At 39.3% G+C, this 21,726-nt stretch overlaps 2 protein-coding genes and 1 long non-coding RNA gene across 4 annotated transcripts in view; 1 reads left to right on the top strand and 2 right to left on the bottom strand.

Moving 5' to 3' along the window:
* Nucleotides 1-21,726, bottom strand: part of LOC121352520 — a 160,608-nt gene that overhangs the window by 88,999 nt on the left and 49,883 nt on the right. The window lies entirely within an intron of this gene.
* Nucleotides 1-21,726, bottom strand: part of LOC121352519 — an 84,080-nt gene that overhangs the window by 44,289 nt on the left and 18,065 nt on the right. The window lies entirely within an intron of this gene.
* SLC38A4 (solute carrier family 38 member 4) lies at nucleotides 365-21,673 on the top strand. Its single transcript, XM_041465552.1, has 16 exons — nucleotides 365-404; nucleotides 4,248-4,478; nucleotides 5,277-5,367; nucleotides 6,659-6,774; nucleotides 9,766-9,839; nucleotides 9,966-10,058; nucleotides 11,643-11,724; nucleotides 11,823-11,905; nucleotides 12,015-12,073; nucleotides 12,440-12,718; nucleotides 12,837-12,916; nucleotides 13,988-14,088; nucleotides 15,057-15,181; nucleotides 17,750-17,894; nucleotides 18,880-18,977; nucleotides 20,397-21,673. Exons 2-16 carry the CDS (start codon nucleotides 4,360-4,362, stop codon nucleotides 20,496-20,498), a joined length of 1,647 nt encoding a protein of 548 aa, XP_041321486.1. The 5' UTR covers nucleotides 365-404; nucleotides 4,248-4,359; the 3' UTR covers nucleotides 20,499-21,673.

Here is a 21,726-nt window from a genome sequence, read left to right as displayed (position 1 = left end):
ACTGCAAGTTTAATGCAGGCACATTATTCAAAAACCCAGACTGTCAAATGAAAGTGTGATCAAGCTTGGGTGGCGTGTTCTGGGGAGAAGCATTTTGAAATAGCGCTCAGCTCAGAGAGCAAATAGCTCCGGTAACTGAGATGTTTGCCCTCAGTGTGCTCCAATAAACTGATTTACCTTTCTTCTTTTTTTTCCACGTTTTTTTAAGAGCTGACGCAAGTTTGTCAAAGGGAGTTGTTGGGTGTAGCAGCTGTTGATTGGTTTATCCCATACACTCCCATTTGTCTTTAAATCACTGTTCAACTGCTCCAGGTTGCATATGAGTAAACTTTTTCTTACAGGTGCAATTCCTAAAAGATATAACCTGTCTAGCAAGTGAGGAAAGGAACCTGCTTAACTCAGAGGTAAACTTTTTTTCTTTATAAAATTTTATCAATGTATTTTAGATGCTGACCATATCTTCAGAAATTGGGAATTATAAATTTAATTAATCTGTAAATATAAGTGCAATATGAAGGATGGGCTCCTTAAGATTTACTGACATGGTAATTTGTACTGGCAAATATCTTTGGTATTTCTTCAGGAATGAAATTTAGGCTTCTCTTTTGTACAGAAAATCAAAACTCAAGCAACCACAGAACAGAAAAAGTATTCAAAATTTCCCAGTCAATTAAGAAATGAATGATTACTTTCCTTTGCAGCCCTTGGCTATCTTCTGAGAAATTTTTTTCCAGGCTCTTGAATTACTTGGCTAATATTTCTTTGAACAAATTAATTTGGGAAAGCGGACTTTACATTTTAATTATTTATTTCACAGCTGCAACACTTATTTCATTTTGAAATAGCCACATAGACAATAACCTTATAAAGTCACTGTCATAAAGACAAAGAATCTGGCAAAATCTGCTACATCGGATACCATGGCTGAGATTACAAATATTGATATTGCAAAACCCATGAAAGTGTTAGTCATATCTATGACCCAGCATTATTTGCCCAGTGGTTGTCCATTCGCCTAAAGTTCTAACTGCAGACTGGACAGAAATCAATAACCTTGTGAAATCAGATGCCAAAAATTTCATAATTTTCCGAATCATTGCTGAAAACCATTATTTAATAAATGATGCCAAACAGTACCCTATACTTGAAGAGGAAAATTAGTTTTATAAGAATAAATAACTGCCCTCTAATAATAGGTGAATATCTTTTGCAATGAGTATTTCCATTTTAATACCATACTTTAGGAAAAATCTTTTCTGTTCAGCCAAGTGCTACAAGAGGAAGCAAAAACCTCATTGTATTGAAGGCAAGTTTGAGGAACACTGGCAATCTAAGAGATCTCTCTTGTATGTTTAGGCACCAAAATTACACCTCTGAAGCAGAAAGCATTAAATCCCAGGGAAGCTAAAGCAGATGAACTTCGGTGGTTTTCCTCCATTACAGGCAAAGTTTCTGGCAGGGCCCAGGCCTGCCCAGCCTTGGTGGCTGTGCTTTCACGCCATCCCTGCCCTGGTTCCTGGCTGTCCCTCCAGGAGCAGCAATCCAGCCAGCACAACCCCTGAAGGGGTGCAACTGAGAGCCCAATGTCAGTGCATCCCCTTTACCTAAATATCTTGCAGGCTGAGTAACAACTCCAGAAGTGCAGGGTCACCCCATGTCCCCCTCAGGTGAAGAAGTGACAGCTCTGCCTCGTCTCTGTTACTTGTGGGGAGAACATGCTACCAGTGCCTGCACATCTCCCAAACCCCCTCAGTATCTGCAGTGCTAGGAACCTGAAGATATGGATTGCCACCAACTAAGGACCAGCCCTGCCAACTTCTACTGAAGTTCAAAGGCACCATTGGTCGTAATCACAGTTATTATTGTTTGCAGGATTCAAATCTAATAGCAGGCCTGTTTTATGGGTCTCACTCTCCCCACATTTATGCCAACGGCTTTCTGCTCATGGTTTGCAAACCTCTGGAGTTCTACCAGCCTCTCCCTAATAAATTACAACTGCAAGATTAGGCTGAGGATAAAAGCTTGTGCAGCACAGCAAACAATATGGAAAAATAGACTTAATTTTGCCACCTGAAGCTTTGTACTTTCAGCAGAAGACGTTTAGGAATTCAAAGATTAGAAACAATAAAATAGAAAATCATTGCATTATGCAGTGATTACATAGTCTCTTGAGATGACACCCATAAATCAGATGACTTGTGTAAATGTTTGACAGGGCAATGTCCAGATGATTCTTATGCTGTAACATGTATTTTCAGTCAATTTTTCCATATTGTTTGCTGTGCTGCACAAGCTTTTATCCTCAGCCTAATCTTTGAGCAGCTTAACTCCTGGCAACTTTTTTGCTTACTTTTCCTTCATTTCCCATCTCTTTGAAGATTTGTATTTTTTGGACTGCTACTTCTGGAAAAGATATTTTTTCAACAACAATTAGGCAGTGCACACAGACGAGGTTTTACCCTTTACCAGAACAGGGATAAGCACAGTTAGATTTGTTTGCCTGACTTCTAGACCACAGATTAAAAACAAGCATCAAGAACTGGAAAAACTCTCTTTCTCAGACAAGACATTGTCTGTGTTTGAAGACAGTTCTGTGAATGAAACCGCAGTTGTCAGGGCTCTGTTGGGGGTGGAGGGGTGAGGAGGGTGTTACAGGTTTTTTATCTCATGGAGTTATTCATATCCCAAGTGAGCAGAATCCCCCAGGCACTGACATGTGAGTGCCAGCAGCTCTGCCCTGATGCCTGAGTCACTCACCCCCTTACACATACAAACACTCCGTGAGGCAGCAGAAAGAATTAAAGACAGCCACTGTCTTTGGTAGGAAATTTCCTAATGCACTGTGATATTGCTTCTCCTATTCTCCTGTTGTCTGGTCTGGGTGAATGCTTTTAGTAAGAAGCAAGGAATTTGACATTAATTTCTGGCCTGGAGTCAGTTTTAACCTCCAGGACTGGTATTAAAGTTTATATTTGCATTTTAAACACATGCACTCCAAGATCTTGCCACTACAGATATGCTTGTAGATGTTCTTAAGAACCGCATGTGATCAGTATGAGAGGAGAGCAAAAGTCATTGAGCTGGACCTCTACACACCCATAAATGCAAACCCAGGAGAAAGGCTATTAAATAATTGCAGATTTAGTGTTGTAAAGAGCCAGACTTAGAAATTATTTGTTGCGGTGTTTTCTGATATTGTTATTATGGAATGCTGACCTGCGTTTGAGATGCCATATTTATGAAAATTGTCATTAATCTGGCCAGCATGCCTGATTGCAAGGCAGCAGGTAAATGTCCAGGAAACTGTAACTGTGGCCCCAAGTGTGTGCTGTCTGATCTCTGCTCACTCCCTCCACTGGTGTCCCCTCAGCTGTGGAATGGAAATAGAGAAAGCATCAAGGAATGTCTTTGGGAAAGGAGAAGGATTGAAGAACTGCAGCATTTCTTGAACAGTGTTTTCCTCTTAAATCTGATCATAAACAAATGAATTCACATGTGTATCTACAGATGAGTCTGCAGCACACAGCCACTGAAATTCCAGAGGTGAAGTTCTCTTTGTAAATTTGGGTCATACAGTTTCATTTGGCCCATACAAAAAATAAAGAGTTGAGCATTCATTCATATGATTTATAAAAGGCAAGAATTTTTCTCATGGGGTAAAGATAATCAGTCTAATATCCATGTAATAATCCTGTGTGAGACAGAGCTTCCAGTGAAGTAAGAATTAAACATCAGTTCCCTTAAAAACAGAAACTGGCCTATTAGAATTGCGCCTCCTAATTATCAAAAAATGATCATACAGAGATGCTCACCTCTGTCAGATCCCAGTGAAAGGAACAAATCTACAAAACATTTAAACCTGTGACAACATGAATCTTCCAACAAATGGGAAAGTCTTTATACTGCTATACTCCTGTTTTTATCAGAAAACATTTCTGCATCACCCTTCCCTAGAAACTCCAAAGCAGCAGTTCAGGGATTTATTTTCTGCTGGCTTTGTATTTTTCCCAGATGCTGGATATCTGCTGTGCATCTGTTGGCCTCTGCACCCTTTACCATTTGAAGGGAGACAGGAGAACCAAGTGCTGGCATATAAAGAGACTTTTATGCTTGCCCAGAATTTTCCCAGTCTGCACCAGTTTCGCCTCTTAATGCTATTACAAAGATCAAACACAAACCAAACAATTCACACTGGTTTATCTAATTTGAAGAAAACTCTAATGAGTTCTGTTGTGTCTTGTTTGCAGAACAGAGTGTTCTGGCAGTCCCTGCATGACAGAGAGGACCTGCAAGCAGACGGCACAGTGCTGTTTACCCTGAAGAAGCGAGTGTGTGTGCTGGAAAGCGCTGACCGCTCTAATGGATCGCATGGAGCTGCAAAAAGTCAACATCGAACCTGATGATCAGAGCAACAGCGGGGAAAGCCTCGAAGACAACTACAGAGAGCCGGCTGATTCCGAAAAGGCTGCAATTAGCAGGTAAGCATTTATCTGTTCTGTTAAGGCTAGAAAGCAGTATTCAATAAATAATCTTCACTAATGGCATCTGGGAAGTTTCCCCACATCACTGACCCTCCCTGCTTGTGCTCTGGAGGACAGTGTGCCCAGAACAGCAAGGCAGCCCAGGTCCTCCCTGGCCTGCCACCACATGGACTGATATCTTCAGGCTTCCAGCACAGACTAACCCTTGGCAATTTCCACCTACTCCAGTCGGATAATACATGTGTAATTAATGCACTCTCAGAGCAGTTCAGCCTGAGCACACTGAGGGGGAATGTTCCCCAGGGCAAGGTATGGAGGGCAGCGGAGACAGCCCACCCTCAGACATTCCAGCAGAACCTACCACAGCACTAGCACCTGTGTGACTGGAAAAAGACATCTGAAAACCAGCCATCAGTCTCTTGTCCTCAGCTTGCTGCTGCCTCCAGCACGTATCTCCAGCAGGGCAGTTGCAAGGCCCTTTGCTCCCCAGACGTGAAGCACGTGCTCAGCTTCAGCGTGTTACTGACAGTACGGATCTGCTTTCCAACATCTACAATTAGGTGTAATTTGAAGATTACTGGCTCTAAAACTAAATTCCAAATCAAAGCAAAGATCTACTAAACATGCCATTGGACATGAGAACTTTACAGGAGAACAGAGCTTTTTATTTGATGGATTTTTAAATATTCATAGCAATGTCAAAGGAAAGCTTCCACTGATGACAAACGGCACTACTCAAATAAAATGTGTGTCATAAGCTTTATCTAATGTTTTCTTCTTTTTCTTTGTGTTCAGTCCCTTTGCTACTGATGATGCAGAAAGTCAGAAGTTCCTTACAAATGGATATCTGGATAAAAAGAAATTGGAAGACTATAATGAAGAATATGTAAGTTTTATTATTTTTTGAATGAGTGAATAATGACAAAGTTGATCTTATTGACCTGATTTTTTTCTTAAAGTGTCAGTAAGCAAAATTACTCTGGAGCCTGCCCAGCTCCAAGCATAGTCTTGGCTTTCAAAGAGTAAACACATTTTCTAACAGTGCAGCAAACACTTTCTGTTGTCTTACAAGTAAAACTGAGTCTTTCCTTCACAATCATCAGAAAAATTCCTTACATCACACTTGAGCTTCAGTAGCATCTCCATGTAATCCCAGCTGAGATGTGCAGACGGGGGTTTACATGCATTTTTCTAACAGGACATTGGGCTCAGAAGAACATTGCTGTTCCTACAGCCAGGTAGATCTGTGCCTTAGAGCATACATGCCTGTATTTCTAGTTTCCAGCACCTGTGTAAATGAATCTACATTCAGCTGCACTGCTTTAAAGAAATAACTTTATTGTTTTGGCTTTATGATGCTGAGGACATCAGCACACGTCCAGCTCCCTAGACAGCTCCACATGCAAGTGGAAGCACAGCACCAGCTCCTGGGGCATCCATGTAGGAACCTCTCTGCTCAGGATTTAATGTTGCTCAATTTTTAGTGAATTTGATGAAATGAAAGTCATTATTTTATCAGTGGTGTTGCAAATTTTATTAAGGAATGATCACATAAAGTCAAAAATATTATTTGTGATTGTAGACTAAAATTAAGAGCCATGTTCCCTTTTTCTTTTCCACTTAGTGTCTGTTGTAACTCATTCACACACCATCCCCGCTCTCCTAGGTTTTGTCCTCTTCCATTCTTCTGCTTCCAGCCCTAAGCATGCAGCACTCCTTTTTTCCTTTCCCCAGACACCTTTTTTTTTTAGTTCCCCAAAGAAAAAAAGTGCATTCTACTTGGAGACAAATTCAATAATCTGTTATACTCTTTTTTTTTTATCTGAATATTTAAAAATTGGTAATTGAGAAATCTGTTTGATAACAGCATGTATTTCCATGGAGGCTGGCCAGCATAGCCAGTGTAACTGTGTCACCTAAGTCACCTGTCAGGAATGTAAGCCTCCTCTTGACTGAGACAGTGAAAGAGTGGGAAGAGGCAAACACTACCAGCACAGCTGGTTTTGGATAGACCCTTATGGTGGCAAGTGCCTCTGGGCTTGGGAACCTTGAAAAAGCTTCACCTCTAGGGATCAAGGAGCAGTACAGGGAACACCTGTACAGCAATGAGGATAATTAGCCAGTCATGCTCAGTAAAATGCAAATGAATTGCCATTTTCTATTCTTGCCCCCAACAGCACAGGGGCAGAACTTCCTTTGGAATGTCCTCGTTCAACCTCAGCAATGCCATCATGGGCAGCGGCATCTTAGGGCTCTCCTATGCCATGGCCAACACAGGAATTATCCTTTTCATGTAAGTACATAGAAAAAGAAGCACATAGAATATAAGCAGGGGACTGGAGCTGAAGTTTTTGTAGTTAGAAAGGTATGTTAATCTTGGTTTGTTAGCAGAAGATTCTTGTAAGATCCTCTGTAGTGAAAACATTTCAGCTTCACCACAAGGAACCATCCACTGCTGGAAACCCTTTTATTTCTTTAATATTTACACCTCCTTTGTGTTAGAAACATGACTGGGAATTGATACTGTGCAGTCAAAAATCAGAAGGAAAGAACAGCATGCTGGTCCTAAAATAACAAGACCAATCTTGCCAGTTCAGTATGGGAATCCAACAGGGGAATTAAATCGCCCGTAAATATGTTTGCATCACCCCAATTATCTAATCACTATGTAGAAATGGCAGAAGAGCATTCGATATAATCTGAAATGGCAACACGCTTTGAGTGCAAAGGCATTCACAGATCTGATGTTGCTGCTTCAAGTCTGTCTGTACCCAATGTGCACAAAGGACAGCATTGGTCTGTGGCTGACAAACAGTATCTATACAGAATGGGTTTTGATAGAGAGTAACACATAGCCATGGGATCATCTTTTAATTGATGGCTAATATGGCTCTTTTTAGTGTGACAAACTGTATCAAAAATAAATTTTGGGGATTTTTTGAATAACTGATTTTAATTTTAACCTGAAGCATTAATTTAACTTCCCATGAGACTAGAATAACCATGATATTAGTGTGTGACAATGAGGCATTTTTTGACATTACTGAAATCTAGCATGTTTTTATAGAGCTTCTTGCTTGTGGGGACTGTGTATCTATGACATCAACAGTATTTAAAATGTTACATGTAGCTTCCAGTTGCTAAGAAACATCTGTTTTGCCAATAGAATTTTTAACTGAAAATTAATTGTAGATTCAAATGCTGTTCTGTATAAGCACTTCATAACACCTGCACCCAACGGGTTTAGATAAAGTGTTTGCAGAGCAAAAATTAGGAGCCAGTTCTAAAACTCACATTTTACCAGGATCAGAAAAATGTAGGATTTTTTTTGTCCTCCAACTTTCTCTGATCACTTGTACTAAGTGGTATGTTCATAAATGATCACTGGAAAGAAAACTGTGGTATGTTAAGCCTCACTAACAGAAAAAATATTACCTTTATAATATCTTTATTTTGAAACTCTGTTTATACTGACTGGTGGCTAAAAATTCTGATACAAGCCTAATGATATTAGCTCTGTTGGCATTGCTAAAGTAGGGAGTAATGCTAAAGCAAAAAAGAAAGGTATCTCCCCCACACAGCTCACTTTCTTTACTATGCTATTTTCATATTTCCTGCATGAGAACATTCTCCCTTTTGGTAAAGGAAGGAATTTTATTTAAAAATATGAACTTGTGTGTAGGTACTGTTACCCCCACTGCAATTATCCACTTGCTTGAAGTTCCTCTGTTTTCACAGCACATGATGTTAGTGCTAGTGGGACAGAAAAATCCCATCTACAAAATGGAAACTACTGGACATGAATTCTAATTTAGATGCTGGCATGCGTGGTCTGGATTTTTGTAATTTACTGTTCTCATGTTGCCCAAGTCCTTTCACGCTGGAAGGTGTTCTACAGGGTGAAGGAAAATAGAAGGCTCACAAAACTTCAAAAGCAGCACTTCTGCTGCCCTGCATGATTTAGCATGTGCAACCAGGAGGACTTTGGTTTTCCCCACCTCAAGTGTCAGGACACAGAGATCATGTCTCTGAACAGCAGCTGCATGGGTGCCCCAATCAAGGAGGATGCCACCTCATCAGGACACACTGCCACCTCAGACATGATCCCCTTTAGCATACTGCATGAGCCCACAGCAGGAGACAACCCTGCCCACACCAAGGTGGTAGCACTCTCTGTCTCTCTTGAAGAGGCAAATTTCAGAGGAAATTCTGATGGTCTGCTGGTCATCACCTGGCCCCAGGGCCCGAGTCTGCTCCTAGACTGTAACTCATTTATGAACCTGTTATCTATACCAAACCATGTGTTCAGTGGAGTGGAAGCTGTGGGAACAACCTCCTGTTCAGCCATGGGATAAAGTGCATCCACATTTTCTATCTCTGTCATGTTATTCTCTTCCCCACCAGTGCTTGGGCAGGCTGATGACAAGATAGTTAAGGTAATAAGATATGCTGTGCACAGTGCTGTGCCCCAAAAATGTCATACAAAGCTACATTTTCACAAGCAGTTTACAAGAGGCAGATAGCTGAAATCGCATAGGATGCATCTGTTGTGTGGAAGGAACATGGCAGTAATCAGAATTATTGAAGTCAGGTACTGGTACCTTCAAGCAGACTAAGACTAAAAGCTAAGCTACCAGTGCTCCAAGAGCAGGTTTTCCAGTGTTGTGCCATGCTTTAACATGATGCAAGATTTCTAACATACTCATCAGCAGGCAACTAACCTCCACTGCACAGTGATATGGCAAAAGTCAAAAGCAGTGACCAGCCAAGAGGTAGCATTGAAGTGGTCCCAGTCACAATTTGGTGCTGGGTTTCATTTTTGTGGGGTTTCTTGACAGCTCTGATTAAGGAGAGATTTGACGATGAGAGGTCAGTGGGCAGGTGAAAATCCTAAGACCAGATTCTTGCATAGAAATCTGTTTACTTTAGTGGGATCTTGTTAAGATACAAAATTTTGTCCTTGTGGACTAGCACAGAACTAGCACTTAGTGGACTTCAACAAGCCTTCAGGGGCTCTTAGAGTGCATAAGGTGCAACTGTACTCACAAGTAAGCTACAGTTGACACAGCTTCATATTTAGCACTGGGAGACCAAAGAACATGCAACTGTACTCACAAGTAAGCTACAGTTGACACTTAGCTTCGTATTTAGCACTGGGAGACCAAAGAACGAACTTTGTGAAAACTACACATTGAACTTCATGAAAACGAGCAAGTGTATATTCTAATCAACTGAGTGTCTCTGATGTCCTGCTTAGGATTCTGATTTCTGCTTTTCCTTGCAGAGTTTTGCTGCTCAGCGTAGCAATTTTGTCACTCTACTCAGTCCACCTTTTACTGAAGATTTCAAAAGAAGGAGGTAGGAGGCTGTGATTGACAGAGTCTGTACTGCATACACGTATTTTACCTTGTAATGCAATTTATCGAGTATGTCCAATGTAGTGGCCTGCATTTCTGTTTTGGTTTTGTTTGGGTTTCTTTTCAGGATCATTAATATATGAAAAACTGGGAGCAAAGGCATTTGGCTGGCCTGGGAAGTGTGGTGTTTTCATTTCAGTCACAATGCAGAATATTGGAGGTAAGAGACAAAAGTTTTCTATCTTCCAATGCTCTTCCTACAGAACACAAGTGATTTCATTTTCTCCTCTGTCTGGCTAAATGGAGTCAGAGATGAGCCAGATACAGCATACATTCTATTGTAAAATGAAGGATATGAGGAATTAGTCTCATTTTCAGCTGACACTTCAGTGTATGGTGAAAGACAGTTGCCTGGGATCTCTCCATGGCCAGTGAAGAGGCTTCAATGATGGCTAAAGTGGCCTGACTGACCTCAAGGAACTGGCCATTCTCTTTATTGAGTATGGCTCAGTCTGTCCTTAGCATCTAGTTGAAGCATCTGCTTCAACTTAGAAAATATTAATCTGACCTGAAAGGAACAGAACAGGGTTCTGACTTCTGCATAAAAGGCTTTTCAATAGTTCATTTTCAGCTGAATGAATATATTTTAATTATTCCTTCAAATAAAAGTTGGGTTGTGTTATTCCTAAAATGCGCGTTTAAAGTAACTTTTGAATGTACTCACCCACAAAGATACTTCCTGTGAAATATCTATCAAATAACCTCCATCCTCTCAGAACAGGAGACTTACCAATATAAACAGTAGTGATAGAGGGTACATTCATTCAACAAAGCTTTTTTCCTTTACTATCCTGGAAGAAGCCTGTTAGGAGGCTTAAGAACACCTAGTCTGAAAGCAAAAGGGAGTTTGTAATTCTTACAGATTCCTTAAGGAGAAGTAATTGAAACTTAAATTAAATGTGCCAGTAGTCAATTAAATTTATGCAGGTTTTTTGGTGATTTCTCTATTGGAACTTGCTATGTTTGCAAATCTCCATCAATAGATCAATACTGTTACAGCAATTTTGCTGCACAAACAGAGGTGGTTCACATCTCTGTGCTGCAAAAGACTTTTTGATTTTGTTCATGAAAGGTGTTATTCTATGGTATTCCTTTCCTCCCTCAAGCCTGGATATCAAATTGGTTGAATTCAGAAATTAAGTATGCTTTCCTATTAAAGAGGAATAGCTGCTCCTCTAGTTCTTGTCTAGATTGATCCATAGGCATTTAGAGACCTCTCTGTGACAAATGTAAAACAAATGAAAGAAAACAAATTTAAAAAGTATTACTTCTGGCAGTACATTTTAAATGAGATGTACAGAAGTCCACTCTTACATCAGGAATCTTGACAACTACTTAATTTCTTTATATATAGAGAAGACACTGGAAGAAAGAAGTTGAAAGTAGGAAGGATTAGACAGCTGAAGAGATGTAGAGGAAGTAAATCTAAAGTTACAGCAGAATGGGGATGGACAGCATCCATTGGAGAAAAAAAACATGTAAAAAAACAAAAGGAAAAATTAATAGTGATTTAAGTATGCTATGAATTCAGTAGTAACTGTATTGTATTCTAATACAGAATGCTAGATGTCATTAAGAACATGTTCATAACAATATAAAGAATTTATTTATTTATTTATTTAGTCACACTGTTATTTAAACAAAACTCATTTCTCTACTTTAGCAAAAACATTTTTTTTTGTAACTACAGTTTTGGAAACTCAGTTCTCTGAAGGTGTTTTTTTTTGTTTGGGTTTTTTTCCAGCAATGTCAAGCTACCTCTTTATTATTAAATATGAACTTCCTGAAGTCATCAGAGCATTTATGAAACTTGAGGAGAATTCTGGGTAGGTGCCTTTTCCCAGCCTGAACCTGAGATGACAAATTTTTACTTTGATGTCAATGATGATTTGATTTTTATTTTTTTTTTATTCTTCCTCTTTAGAGAATGGTACCTTAATGGGAACTACCTCGTTATACTTGTAACAGTTGTGATTATTCTTCCCCTCTCCCTTTTAAAAAGCTTAGGTAAGCTTAATGCCCTGCTTAAGTTCATTTCTTAGTCCTTTTAGGACTGTGAATTTTTATGTAACTGAACTATTTTGTTCTGTTTTGTTTTGTTTTTCTTGCTGCACAGGTTATCTTGGTTATACGAGTGGGTTTTCGCTGACCTGTATGGTTTTCTTTGTCAGTGTGGTAGGTGACTGTTTGGGTATTGTCTCCAGACAAATACAGACTCTGTAAACCTTAAACACTTTTATACTTCATACTGTGGCAATTTTATGTTAGAATAGCCCCTGCAAGTGAATCAAATCAACAACGTATTGCTGAATGAAGTCAGAATAAAAAATTAGTTAAAAAAACACTTGAGAATAAAAAATTAAACAGGAAAACAGCAGAGGCAGAGTAACAACAAATATTTGCAGAAGAAGCAGAATTGGTAGCACTTGGTTTCTTGCTTCCTCTCTTTCTCAGTGTCTATTTATACTTCTGTTGGAATACCACAGATGTGTAATCTCCTATAGTGGCACTCTTCTGATTACATTGTCTACTCTTTTGTAGGTGATCTTCAAGAAATCCCAAATTCCCTGTCCTCTTCCTGTCATGAACCACGGGGTTGAAAACTGGACGGCCACCAATAGCACAGTGCCAATGCACCTGGTCATGTTATCAAATGAGTCACTTAGTTCTGGTGTGAATTTCATGATGGACAACACAGCTGGGCACTTCCCAAGCCTTGAGGAGCCAAAAGATATCTCCCCGAAAAGCGGCGTAGAATATGAAGCACACAGCGACAATGGTGACAAGTGCCAGCCAAAATACTTTGTGTTCAACTCACGGGTAAGGGAGGTTCTGTAGAACTTGTCTTCCACCACTTGTACCACAGCTAAAGTGCTGCCTGCCAAAAGTCAGAGGTACAGCCGTGACCATTCTTACTAATGGGAGCTTTATTTTACAGACTGCCTATGCAATACCCATCCTGGCATTTGCATTCGTATGCCACCCTGAAGTGCTACCTATATACAGTGAACTCAAAGAGTAAGGTTCTTAAATTTTGTCCGATACTTCGAATTTTCTACATGCCGTCCATTGATTGCTGGTGTGCGAACACCCACGAGATAATGAATTATTGCTTTCCGTAGTAAGCAGATTTTGGCTTTGCTTTGGTCTTATAGTCAGATATTGGTGACAGAGAACCACGGCATTGATCAATGTTACTTAGTAAAGAAGGAATCTGGAAAGTCCTTCAAATGATCTGAAATAAACTGGGGAACTTGGTTGAAACAGATTCTAGTTTCTAATAATACCTAAATGTGTTCTGTGTCTGTGTCAGTTGCTGCTTACTCTTAAAGTTTCTTGGGATGCCCTTGGTTTGGTGTCTTAGATAGGCTCTTCACTCAGCCTGTTTTGCTTAACAAATATCACAAATTAAATATAATTTCTTAAAACAGCACAGAGTTAATAACCGGGAAAGGCCAATAAAAGGCATTTGCTGAACAGCAAAAATTGCATTACAGGAGGGTGTGTTGCAAAACTCAAGGAGATTAAGAACCATTACCTCCTATTTCAGTAGGTTTAACCTGAGAAGCCATAAAAATTTTAATATGACTTGGGAAAATGCTTGCTGGTCCTATATGAAAATTTGCTTTAACCAAAGGATTTATGAAGGAAGGATGTGATCTGCAAGGGGTTCTTGAACCTGCAGAACAGCCCTATGTAGATATAAGGGTATGTTCATAGGAGATGGCTGAAAACTCTTGTATATTATTGTCAACAGACATGTAATTCTCATCCCTCCTTTTTTTTAAAATCTAAAATAAACCATTTGAGATTGACATTTAATAAATAGTAGTATACAAAATAACGTGGCACTTTTTTATGTTGCCACAGAAAAAGCACTAGAAATGCAATTTCAACACATTTTATAAGTCTGTGCTGCACTGCACAGAGTTGTAAAGCATCAAGAACTCTATGTAACCAATATAGTTGCTATGAACTTATTAACTTTCTATCTGGTGAGGGTGTGTTAGAGAGCTAAGACCTTTCAGACCACTTCTTGTACAAATAGAGGCTTTATAGGACAGTTATTCTCTTTCTTTTGTACTTCAGTCGCTCCCGAAAGCGGATGCAGAATGTCTCAAACATCTCCATCACTGGCATGCTTATCATGTATCTTCTGGCTGCCCTGTTTGGATATCTTACCTTCTATGGTAGGTCAAAACACTGTTCTCTGCAGAATTTTTCCTCACTTTTTAATGCAGGCGGATTGGTTCTATCACAAAGACTCAAGTATTAATGCATTTTCTGCATTTATTATGGGGGCCTGAATCCAAGTTTAAGCAACATTCAATTATAATACACGGTGTGTAACCTTCTGAGTGAACTGTGAGACTTATCCAACTGTCAGGCCACAAGTTCCTCACCTGTGAGAAATTCCAAGGCACCTACTAGGGGGACCAGTTCTGTTTCCCTTGACTTTGTGAACACAGACAAGAAGCTGCTGTAAACTTGACTCTTGGCAAAGGCCAAGAGCACTAAAAATACTCTAGTGCTCAACAGTTTTACATGACACTATTAAGTGCTATCCAATCTGTCTCTGACGCCACTAGTTCAGTTTCATCTATGCTGAAAAACAGGTGCAAATCATTCTAGTGTAAAAAAAATCTGGATGAGCTAAACTAACTGATAGGCAAACAGAGTAGTCCCTCTGTTAGCACACCATTCTGTGCAAACGCCACCTTTTCACCCTGTTAGTCCCTCCACACAGCAGAGAAGTAAATGATACAGCACACTCTGCTCCCTGTCACTGGGGCAAGAGGGCTCTGCTTGAGAGCTGACACATCTGGGTGGAGGTCAAAAGGAGCTGTTACCAGTTCAGTGAGTTGTTTCATATCACAGAAATTATTTTTTCTTCAAGTTCTACATCCACTTAATGACTTTCTCAAAGTCATCTCAAAGATACTATAGTACTGTATTACCCTCATCATCTCTGAATGATGGGCTAGTATCAATCACAGAGGGAAAATTCCTTTTTCATGTCTAGCCCATAACTTGTGTCTAATAACAGCAGCTGGGCTAAAGTTAATCTTATCTCTTATCTGGCTGCAGTATAAAGATTCTTTTAAATGTTGAAGGTACTGCTTAAGTGATGTAACTCTTTTCTGTTTCCTTTTCATAGGAGAAGTTGAAGATGAGCTTCTTCATACATACACTAAAGTGTACACATTCGACACCCTTTTGCTGTCAGTTCGCCTGGCAGTGCTGGTGGCTGTAACCCTGACCGTGCCCCTTGTCCTTTTCCCTGTAAGTAACAGAGCTGAAATCAGGGCTAACCCATAAACAGTGACTGAATGTGATCAGCACAGATTTTAACACTGAAGAAAAGTAAGCCCGAGCTTTTTATTTAGAGAGGTCTGTTTTCTCATTTGACCAGAGCATGGACCTTAGGCATTTAGGCCTGCAAAATCTGAAAGACTGAAATAAATCAGTCTTTATAAATATATCAGGAATTACTTCTCTGTCTCCCTGGCTCTTTTGGTACTATATTTGTCAGAGCAGCGCTAAGTACCAAAGGCTTGGAGATATACTGAAACCACTCATGAGATTTCCTAATACAGACACAGGCACCTACTATAGCATCCAAACTTAGGACAGACACACGAAGCTTAGGTCACACATTGTGCAGGACTCCCACACTGGGCTGTAAAGTACAGGGACAGAGGGCCCTGTGCTCACCTTACAGGCTTGAGTCTATGCACAGGTGAGGAAACTAAATGCCAGAAAAAAAGAGGTATAAAAGAGCTGCATAATCAGTTGTCTGAGCAAAGTTTGGAACTTCTGTGTGCTCTTCACTGGGAAAAACACAATAAGCACAGCAGCAGGGACAGAAAGACACAGCTACAGAAATTGCTCTGCAGAGGGACTGACCCTCCTCAGGGATCAGTCTTCCACAGTGGGCAGAACTCCAGGCTCCTGAATGTATAAGACTGTGCCTCATGTCTTCTCTGAGCTGCCAGGCAGCAGAGGAGAAAGCAGCTAATCCTCATCATTTGGTTTTGAGGCTGGTGTGTCATTAGTACAGCACGTACAAGCCCAGCATCCTGCTGCGGGAGGGCTCCCAGCAAGCTGCATCACACCAGTGTTCCCATCTGAGTAACCCAGGGTTCCTGTTGCTCTGTTGTGCTGGATGCAATACACTCTCTGCGTAGGTACTGTTTCCAGGCTTGCTGACAAATGCCTAAGAGCAGTGATCACTCTTCAATGTTGTCTACTAAATTTAAAAAAATAAAATCAGGTATAAAGCACCCTGAGCGGTCAGTCCTTCTAGCTTGCAAAGGTCCAGTGCTCTGCCTTAAAAATCATGTTTAAGCCAGTGGCTAAATGTTTAAATTAGTCTTAACAAATTGAACAGTCTTCATGGGAAAACAAGCTAAGGGCATTGAAGAAGCCTGTCTGTCAGGTGTAGCATTTTGTATTTTTAGATTTCTGTATAATAATTTTTATATTTGAATAGTTTGCAGTTACAAACCACAACACTGATTTTTCCATTAAAATTACTCCTGAGAAAATATCTTTTGCTTGTAAACCAGAATATCAAAGATGTTTACACATTCTATCAGGACAGCCATCTCAGCAGGTCTTAGTTCTTCAAATAAGCAGTATAACTATATCAACTACTTTTTTTAATTAATCATTCCACTTGTATTTTCTTAAAGTAGTCGGAGTCTTTTATTAAAAAAAAAGTTATTGCGTTGCCAGAAAAATAAATTAAATATACATCTATATACCATTAGTCACTGTAAAACTTCAATTTGATTGCTTCCTTTTAAGGGCTGTGTCACAAAAAGAATAATGCACAATATGTTGACAGTAAGCTCACAGGAATGCAGGCAGAACTTTTTTCTGTAATAAACCTATTTTACACCAACTCAAAAACTGGACAAAATATTTTCTATTTGCCTCCCTCTTCCTAATATTGGTTTACATCAACCTGAAAAACATAAAATACAAAAACTCATAGTGTGTTTTCAAGTGAGGTACTACACTGAGAGAACCCCATATATTTATTCAATTGCCAAACTCACCTAAAAGCAGTTATGTTATTTTAAAACAACCAAACAGAAGTGCATTTGGAATTTTTTGAGTGTAAAAATATTTTTGTCCAATTTCTAAATATCAACTTTTAAGTTAATTTTGGTACTTGAGAATAACATTATCTCCCACTACCAAATGGATTTGCTTTTGGCTTTTTTTCTACTTACCATCTTTTATGTGGTAAAAGCAAAAAGAATCCATGATGTGTGAGAAAGTCAGTGAAGCAAAAAAGGATCCTCTGCAATAGGTTTTAGGATTATAATTTTCAAGTGGCATTGAAAAATATGCTTTTCTTTTCAGATATGTATATGTATATATTTAATGATTAAGTACAACAGCTTCCTCTATCTCTCAGAAGAGTAAATTACAGAATTTAGGTGGGATTTTCATCAGGCTCAGAAATACAGCAATTCATATTTCAGACATGATCTTTTTTTTGCCTGCTGATTAGTACTTATAGTGGGGGGGTTCTTTGAGGATTTTTTTTGCTGATATTAGCATCTTTCAGTTGAACAGATTTCATGTCCCTGATTTTACACCCTATTTACTTGACTTTCTCCTACATGGCAAATATTTGAGTTTCTGCATTAAACTGTGAACCCAGTTCTCAAAAACCTACATCAGAGTGAGATTATATTATGGGAATCAAAGACTGAAAACACATTTTTTCAGTCAGAATTTCTCACAGCAGATGTAACTAATATAGATTTTTTTTTAACAGAAAGCAAAGATAAATTAATTGTTGTCTTACTTTCCCTGTTGTCTTTCATCTTGCAGATCCGTTCATCTATCAGTGCATTGCTGTTTCCCAAAAGGCCATTCAGCTGGATAAGGCATTTCCTGATTGCAGCAGTAATTTTGGCTTTTAATAATCTGCTTGTAATTTTTGTCCCAACTATTAAAGACATTTTTGGATTTATCGGTAGGTTTCATAAATACTCTTTGTTGACTCTGTTATCCTTTCTACAACATATTTACATTCATGGACTGAAAGTCAATCTCTGAGTCTTACAGTAGAGTAATATAAATACAAATTTACGTCAAAAGTGATGTAATAATTCCCAAACAGCTGACAGACAAAGCTACAAGCTACCCAACTTTGTTGTTACTTTGCATGAGTCACAAGAAAACCAATAATTCTGATATAGAAACTGGTGAGGATTTCCCATTTTGACCAGAAGGGAATTTAATATATGTGGAGGAGAGGGAAATCACCTTCGTTTTCCAAGCACTTATAGCATGAATAAAATGTATTGACTTCTAAACTGTTGTGCTAGAAAAAGAAGAAAAGTGACACTTTTTTTTTTTTTTTTTTTGACATTAACAGTTCTCTCCCTACAACTTTCTTTTGGTCAGTTTTGGCCTCTGACCAAAGAGGTCCATAAAGAGCCTTCATTTTCTGAAGAGTTTGAGGACTCAGGGATGCAGATGCCCTGGAGCAAGGTACCTCCATGGGGTTTCTGCAGCTGGTTTGCTCCTCCCTGCCTTTTATACCCAGGACTTCATGCTGGACTCTGCTGACCAGAGAGGAGTCAGCACTTCTTAGGCACAGATCATCCACTCTCTTTTCAGTACCTGCTTTCCAGGGTCATCCCACCCTGGGAATGTCTATTTGTCTCTGCTTCATCTGACAGCAGACAGGCTTCAGCTGACATGCAGCCATCTCCAGCACAGGCAGCCACACCACTTTGAAAAAATCCTTCCAGTAACAAATGTCTCTTCAGACTCCAAGCACCCAAATAAGTGTTCAAACATCTACAGGTCTCCATGAATGCTGTTAACAGAGAGAGCCCTTAGTACAGTCTGGCTCAGAACGGCAGCTGCCTCCCCACAGGCTCTCTTTTGCAGATGCACCACTCTGCTCTTCTGTCAAATGGTGCGGCACTCAGCTCTGCTCTCTCTTCCAGGAGCCTCTTCAGCTACAATGTTGATTTTCATCCTCCCTGGTGCCTTCTACCTGAGAATTGTTAAGAAGGAACCCCTGAGGTCTCCCCAGAAGATTGGGGTAAGAGGACTGGGGCAATTGCAAAAGGAAGAGTGGGAGGGTGTGTGATTTCCACTCTTGATTAATACTCAGACCATTGACTTGCAACAGCTGGCACTTGGTCCTGAGCAGTAGTGCCTCACTCAAAATACAGGTTGGGCAGTGGGATTCACCTGAGGCTTCTCAAGACAAAGCCTTTAGAGGCCTACTGCTCCCAACACTCACCTAAGTATTCAGGATAAAGTGTGTCTTAAACCACTAGAAAAAGGGACTTACTTTAATCCCATCTAAACTCCAATTAACACCTACATTTGCATAAATAGCACCAAGACAGTCTATAAGAATTTGTTGGTTCATGCTAGATGACCAGCTGTGGATTAACAGGAAGATTTGAGGTCAAGGTTAAGAAGGAAGTTGTACTGCAGAGATAAATAAGTAATAGTGAGCTCTCCTCTGAGATAGATCCACACACCTATGGGATACATACATGAAGGTCTATCATTTATGCACAGCATGTGTCTGTATGTCATGCTGGACTGCCACTGCAATACCTTTCATCCTGAACATCAATAGCTATCTGCAGATTTAACTATCACTGAGGAAATGTTCTTTGAAAATGTAATTAGAAAACCTATTGATGAAATATATATGTGGACACATAATGTAAACAAATGGGCTTATATACATCTATATATATATATATGTCCACAAAAGTCATGTGAGTGTAACTGATACATATTTTTAGTATAAAATAAATTTATTATGACAAAATTATTTCTACAATGTTTTTTGAAGCTGTTATTGTAGAAAGACTGAATATTTTTTCATGTGTCTTTGTTCCCTCTTCATGTTGCTGTGTGTTAGGCACATCTAGAATTTCACACCCTGCACTGAGATCACATACAATATTCATCTTTGTTTTACACGGACAGAGTATTATTAAGTGTGGACAGATTATGGTAAACTAAAGCTCCACTAAAGCAAATGGTGACTACAAGCATCTGAATCATTTGAATATGTACAGAAACACTGTCAGATGAGAGATACGGGCTTACATGTTTGTCTAATAAGGATTAAGCAGGCTAAATCTGAAGTTGTTCTTCTTGCTGGAGACTATGACCACTGACTGAAAATTTGTCATTTTTAATGATAAAAACAAATTTGTTTCTTTGTTGTATTTTTTTTATTATTGTTCACAGTACCAAAGTGGGTTGTTTTCAGATCTAGCTGTGTAAAATGCATCTCTCTTGGACTGAAATTCACACAGGACTAACTTTGATTCATGCATCCCTGTACAACATTACTTGGACATTAGTCACATAGAATAAGCCAAACTTAGGCCGTGGGTATTACACTAATGCAGATCCAGTGGGGCAATCTATGAGCTACCCCCTGCTAAGTCACTTGTTTTATTAATTAATTGTCATTTTCCAATTGCAGGCTCTAATTTTCCTCATAGTTGGCATAATCTTCATGCTTGTGAGTATGACTCTTATTGTAATGGACTGGATTTACAATCCCCCAAGTTCAAGACATCATTAACCTGTGAAAACAACCAAGTGCTTTTTATAACAAAAATATTTGTATTGTTGCTCTGAAGAACATCTGAATGGGATTGTTATTCCTAGCTAGTAACTGCAGTACTTTGAAGACAGTTTCTGGTAAGGTTACGAGAACCCAACAGAGTCTACACCATCCTTGTCAATAAGGATTGTTATTTATGCATTAGGAATCTGAGCTTAGCATTTCTGGCCAGGTGAAATGAAAAGTGTGGTGTGAATGCTTTCTGTTTTCAAAACCAAAATAACTTTGTACATATTTCTCAAAAATAGCTTGATGTCACCCCTTTCAAAATCTCCCATGATGATCGTAACCACAGTTCCTGGAGCCTTGGAAAGGTAATGGCCAGAAAACCAGCCAGTGCCTCCTTTTCCATCTGAAGGTCATGGGAGTGGATGCCCAGGTCCAAGAGAAAGGGTACAGTTTCTGGAGGGGGTCTGGAAGGTGATTCCTCCATGCCTGATAGACTGACCTGCCTATCAGAAAGACAGTGGCTTTGACAGGCCATTGCACGAAGCTGAATGTTAGATTTGTTGCCCAGATTCATCGTCCAGCTGTTGTACAGGATAAAGCTCTCTGACACAGATTGTCTTTTGGGGCAAGTGCTTGAAGAACAGTAGAGTATTCTCATTTTGTTTTTAAAGATGCCTGTGCTGGAAATATCAGTCATTTCTGCAGTAGGGTTTTTTTTGTTCTTTAATTTTTAATTATTGTGTGAGCTTACATCACTGAACAAGTTGTATCCTCCATAAAAACTTGTCTTCCACTCTCACAGGAATTTAAGAAGACTACAAGGTGTGACAAAGCACCCTATCCAGTATTGTTCAGTACTTGTGTATTTGATAAATGTTCAGTGCAGGAAACTGTAATTTGCTATATATAAAAATATATGTATTTATGTACATAATTTTTTGTTTTCCTCTAGTCATAAAAATGTTATCCTGTGGTATATGATTTTTTAATTTTTTTATGTGTCACTCTGTTTTCATAGCCACAAGCTTAATATTATTTTGAAGGAAACATATTGAATTAGTGGGTTTGTAAAAGATCTGGTGTTATTCACCAGTGGTTGAAATATACCTGTAGCAAGCCCTAACGGCCACCTGTGTAAAAACACATTCCTATGTTTACTACTTACATTATAATAAATTTTAAGATGTTTTCCTCTTGAGAATTCTTAATGCATCTCTTGAAGTTTTGTGTTACCATT

This window comes from Pyrgilauda ruficollis, unplaced genomic scaffold (assembly GCF_017590135.1).
Source record: "Pyrgilauda ruficollis isolate IOZ18807 unplaced genomic scaffold, ASM1759013v1 scaffold19, whole genome shotgun sequence".
NCBI lineage: Eukaryota > Metazoa > Chordata > Aves > Passeriformes > Passeridae > Pyrgilauda > Pyrgilauda ruficollis.
The sequence above is the reverse complement of the archived record's forward strand: the minus strand, read 5'-3'. Positions and strand labels throughout refer to the sequence as shown.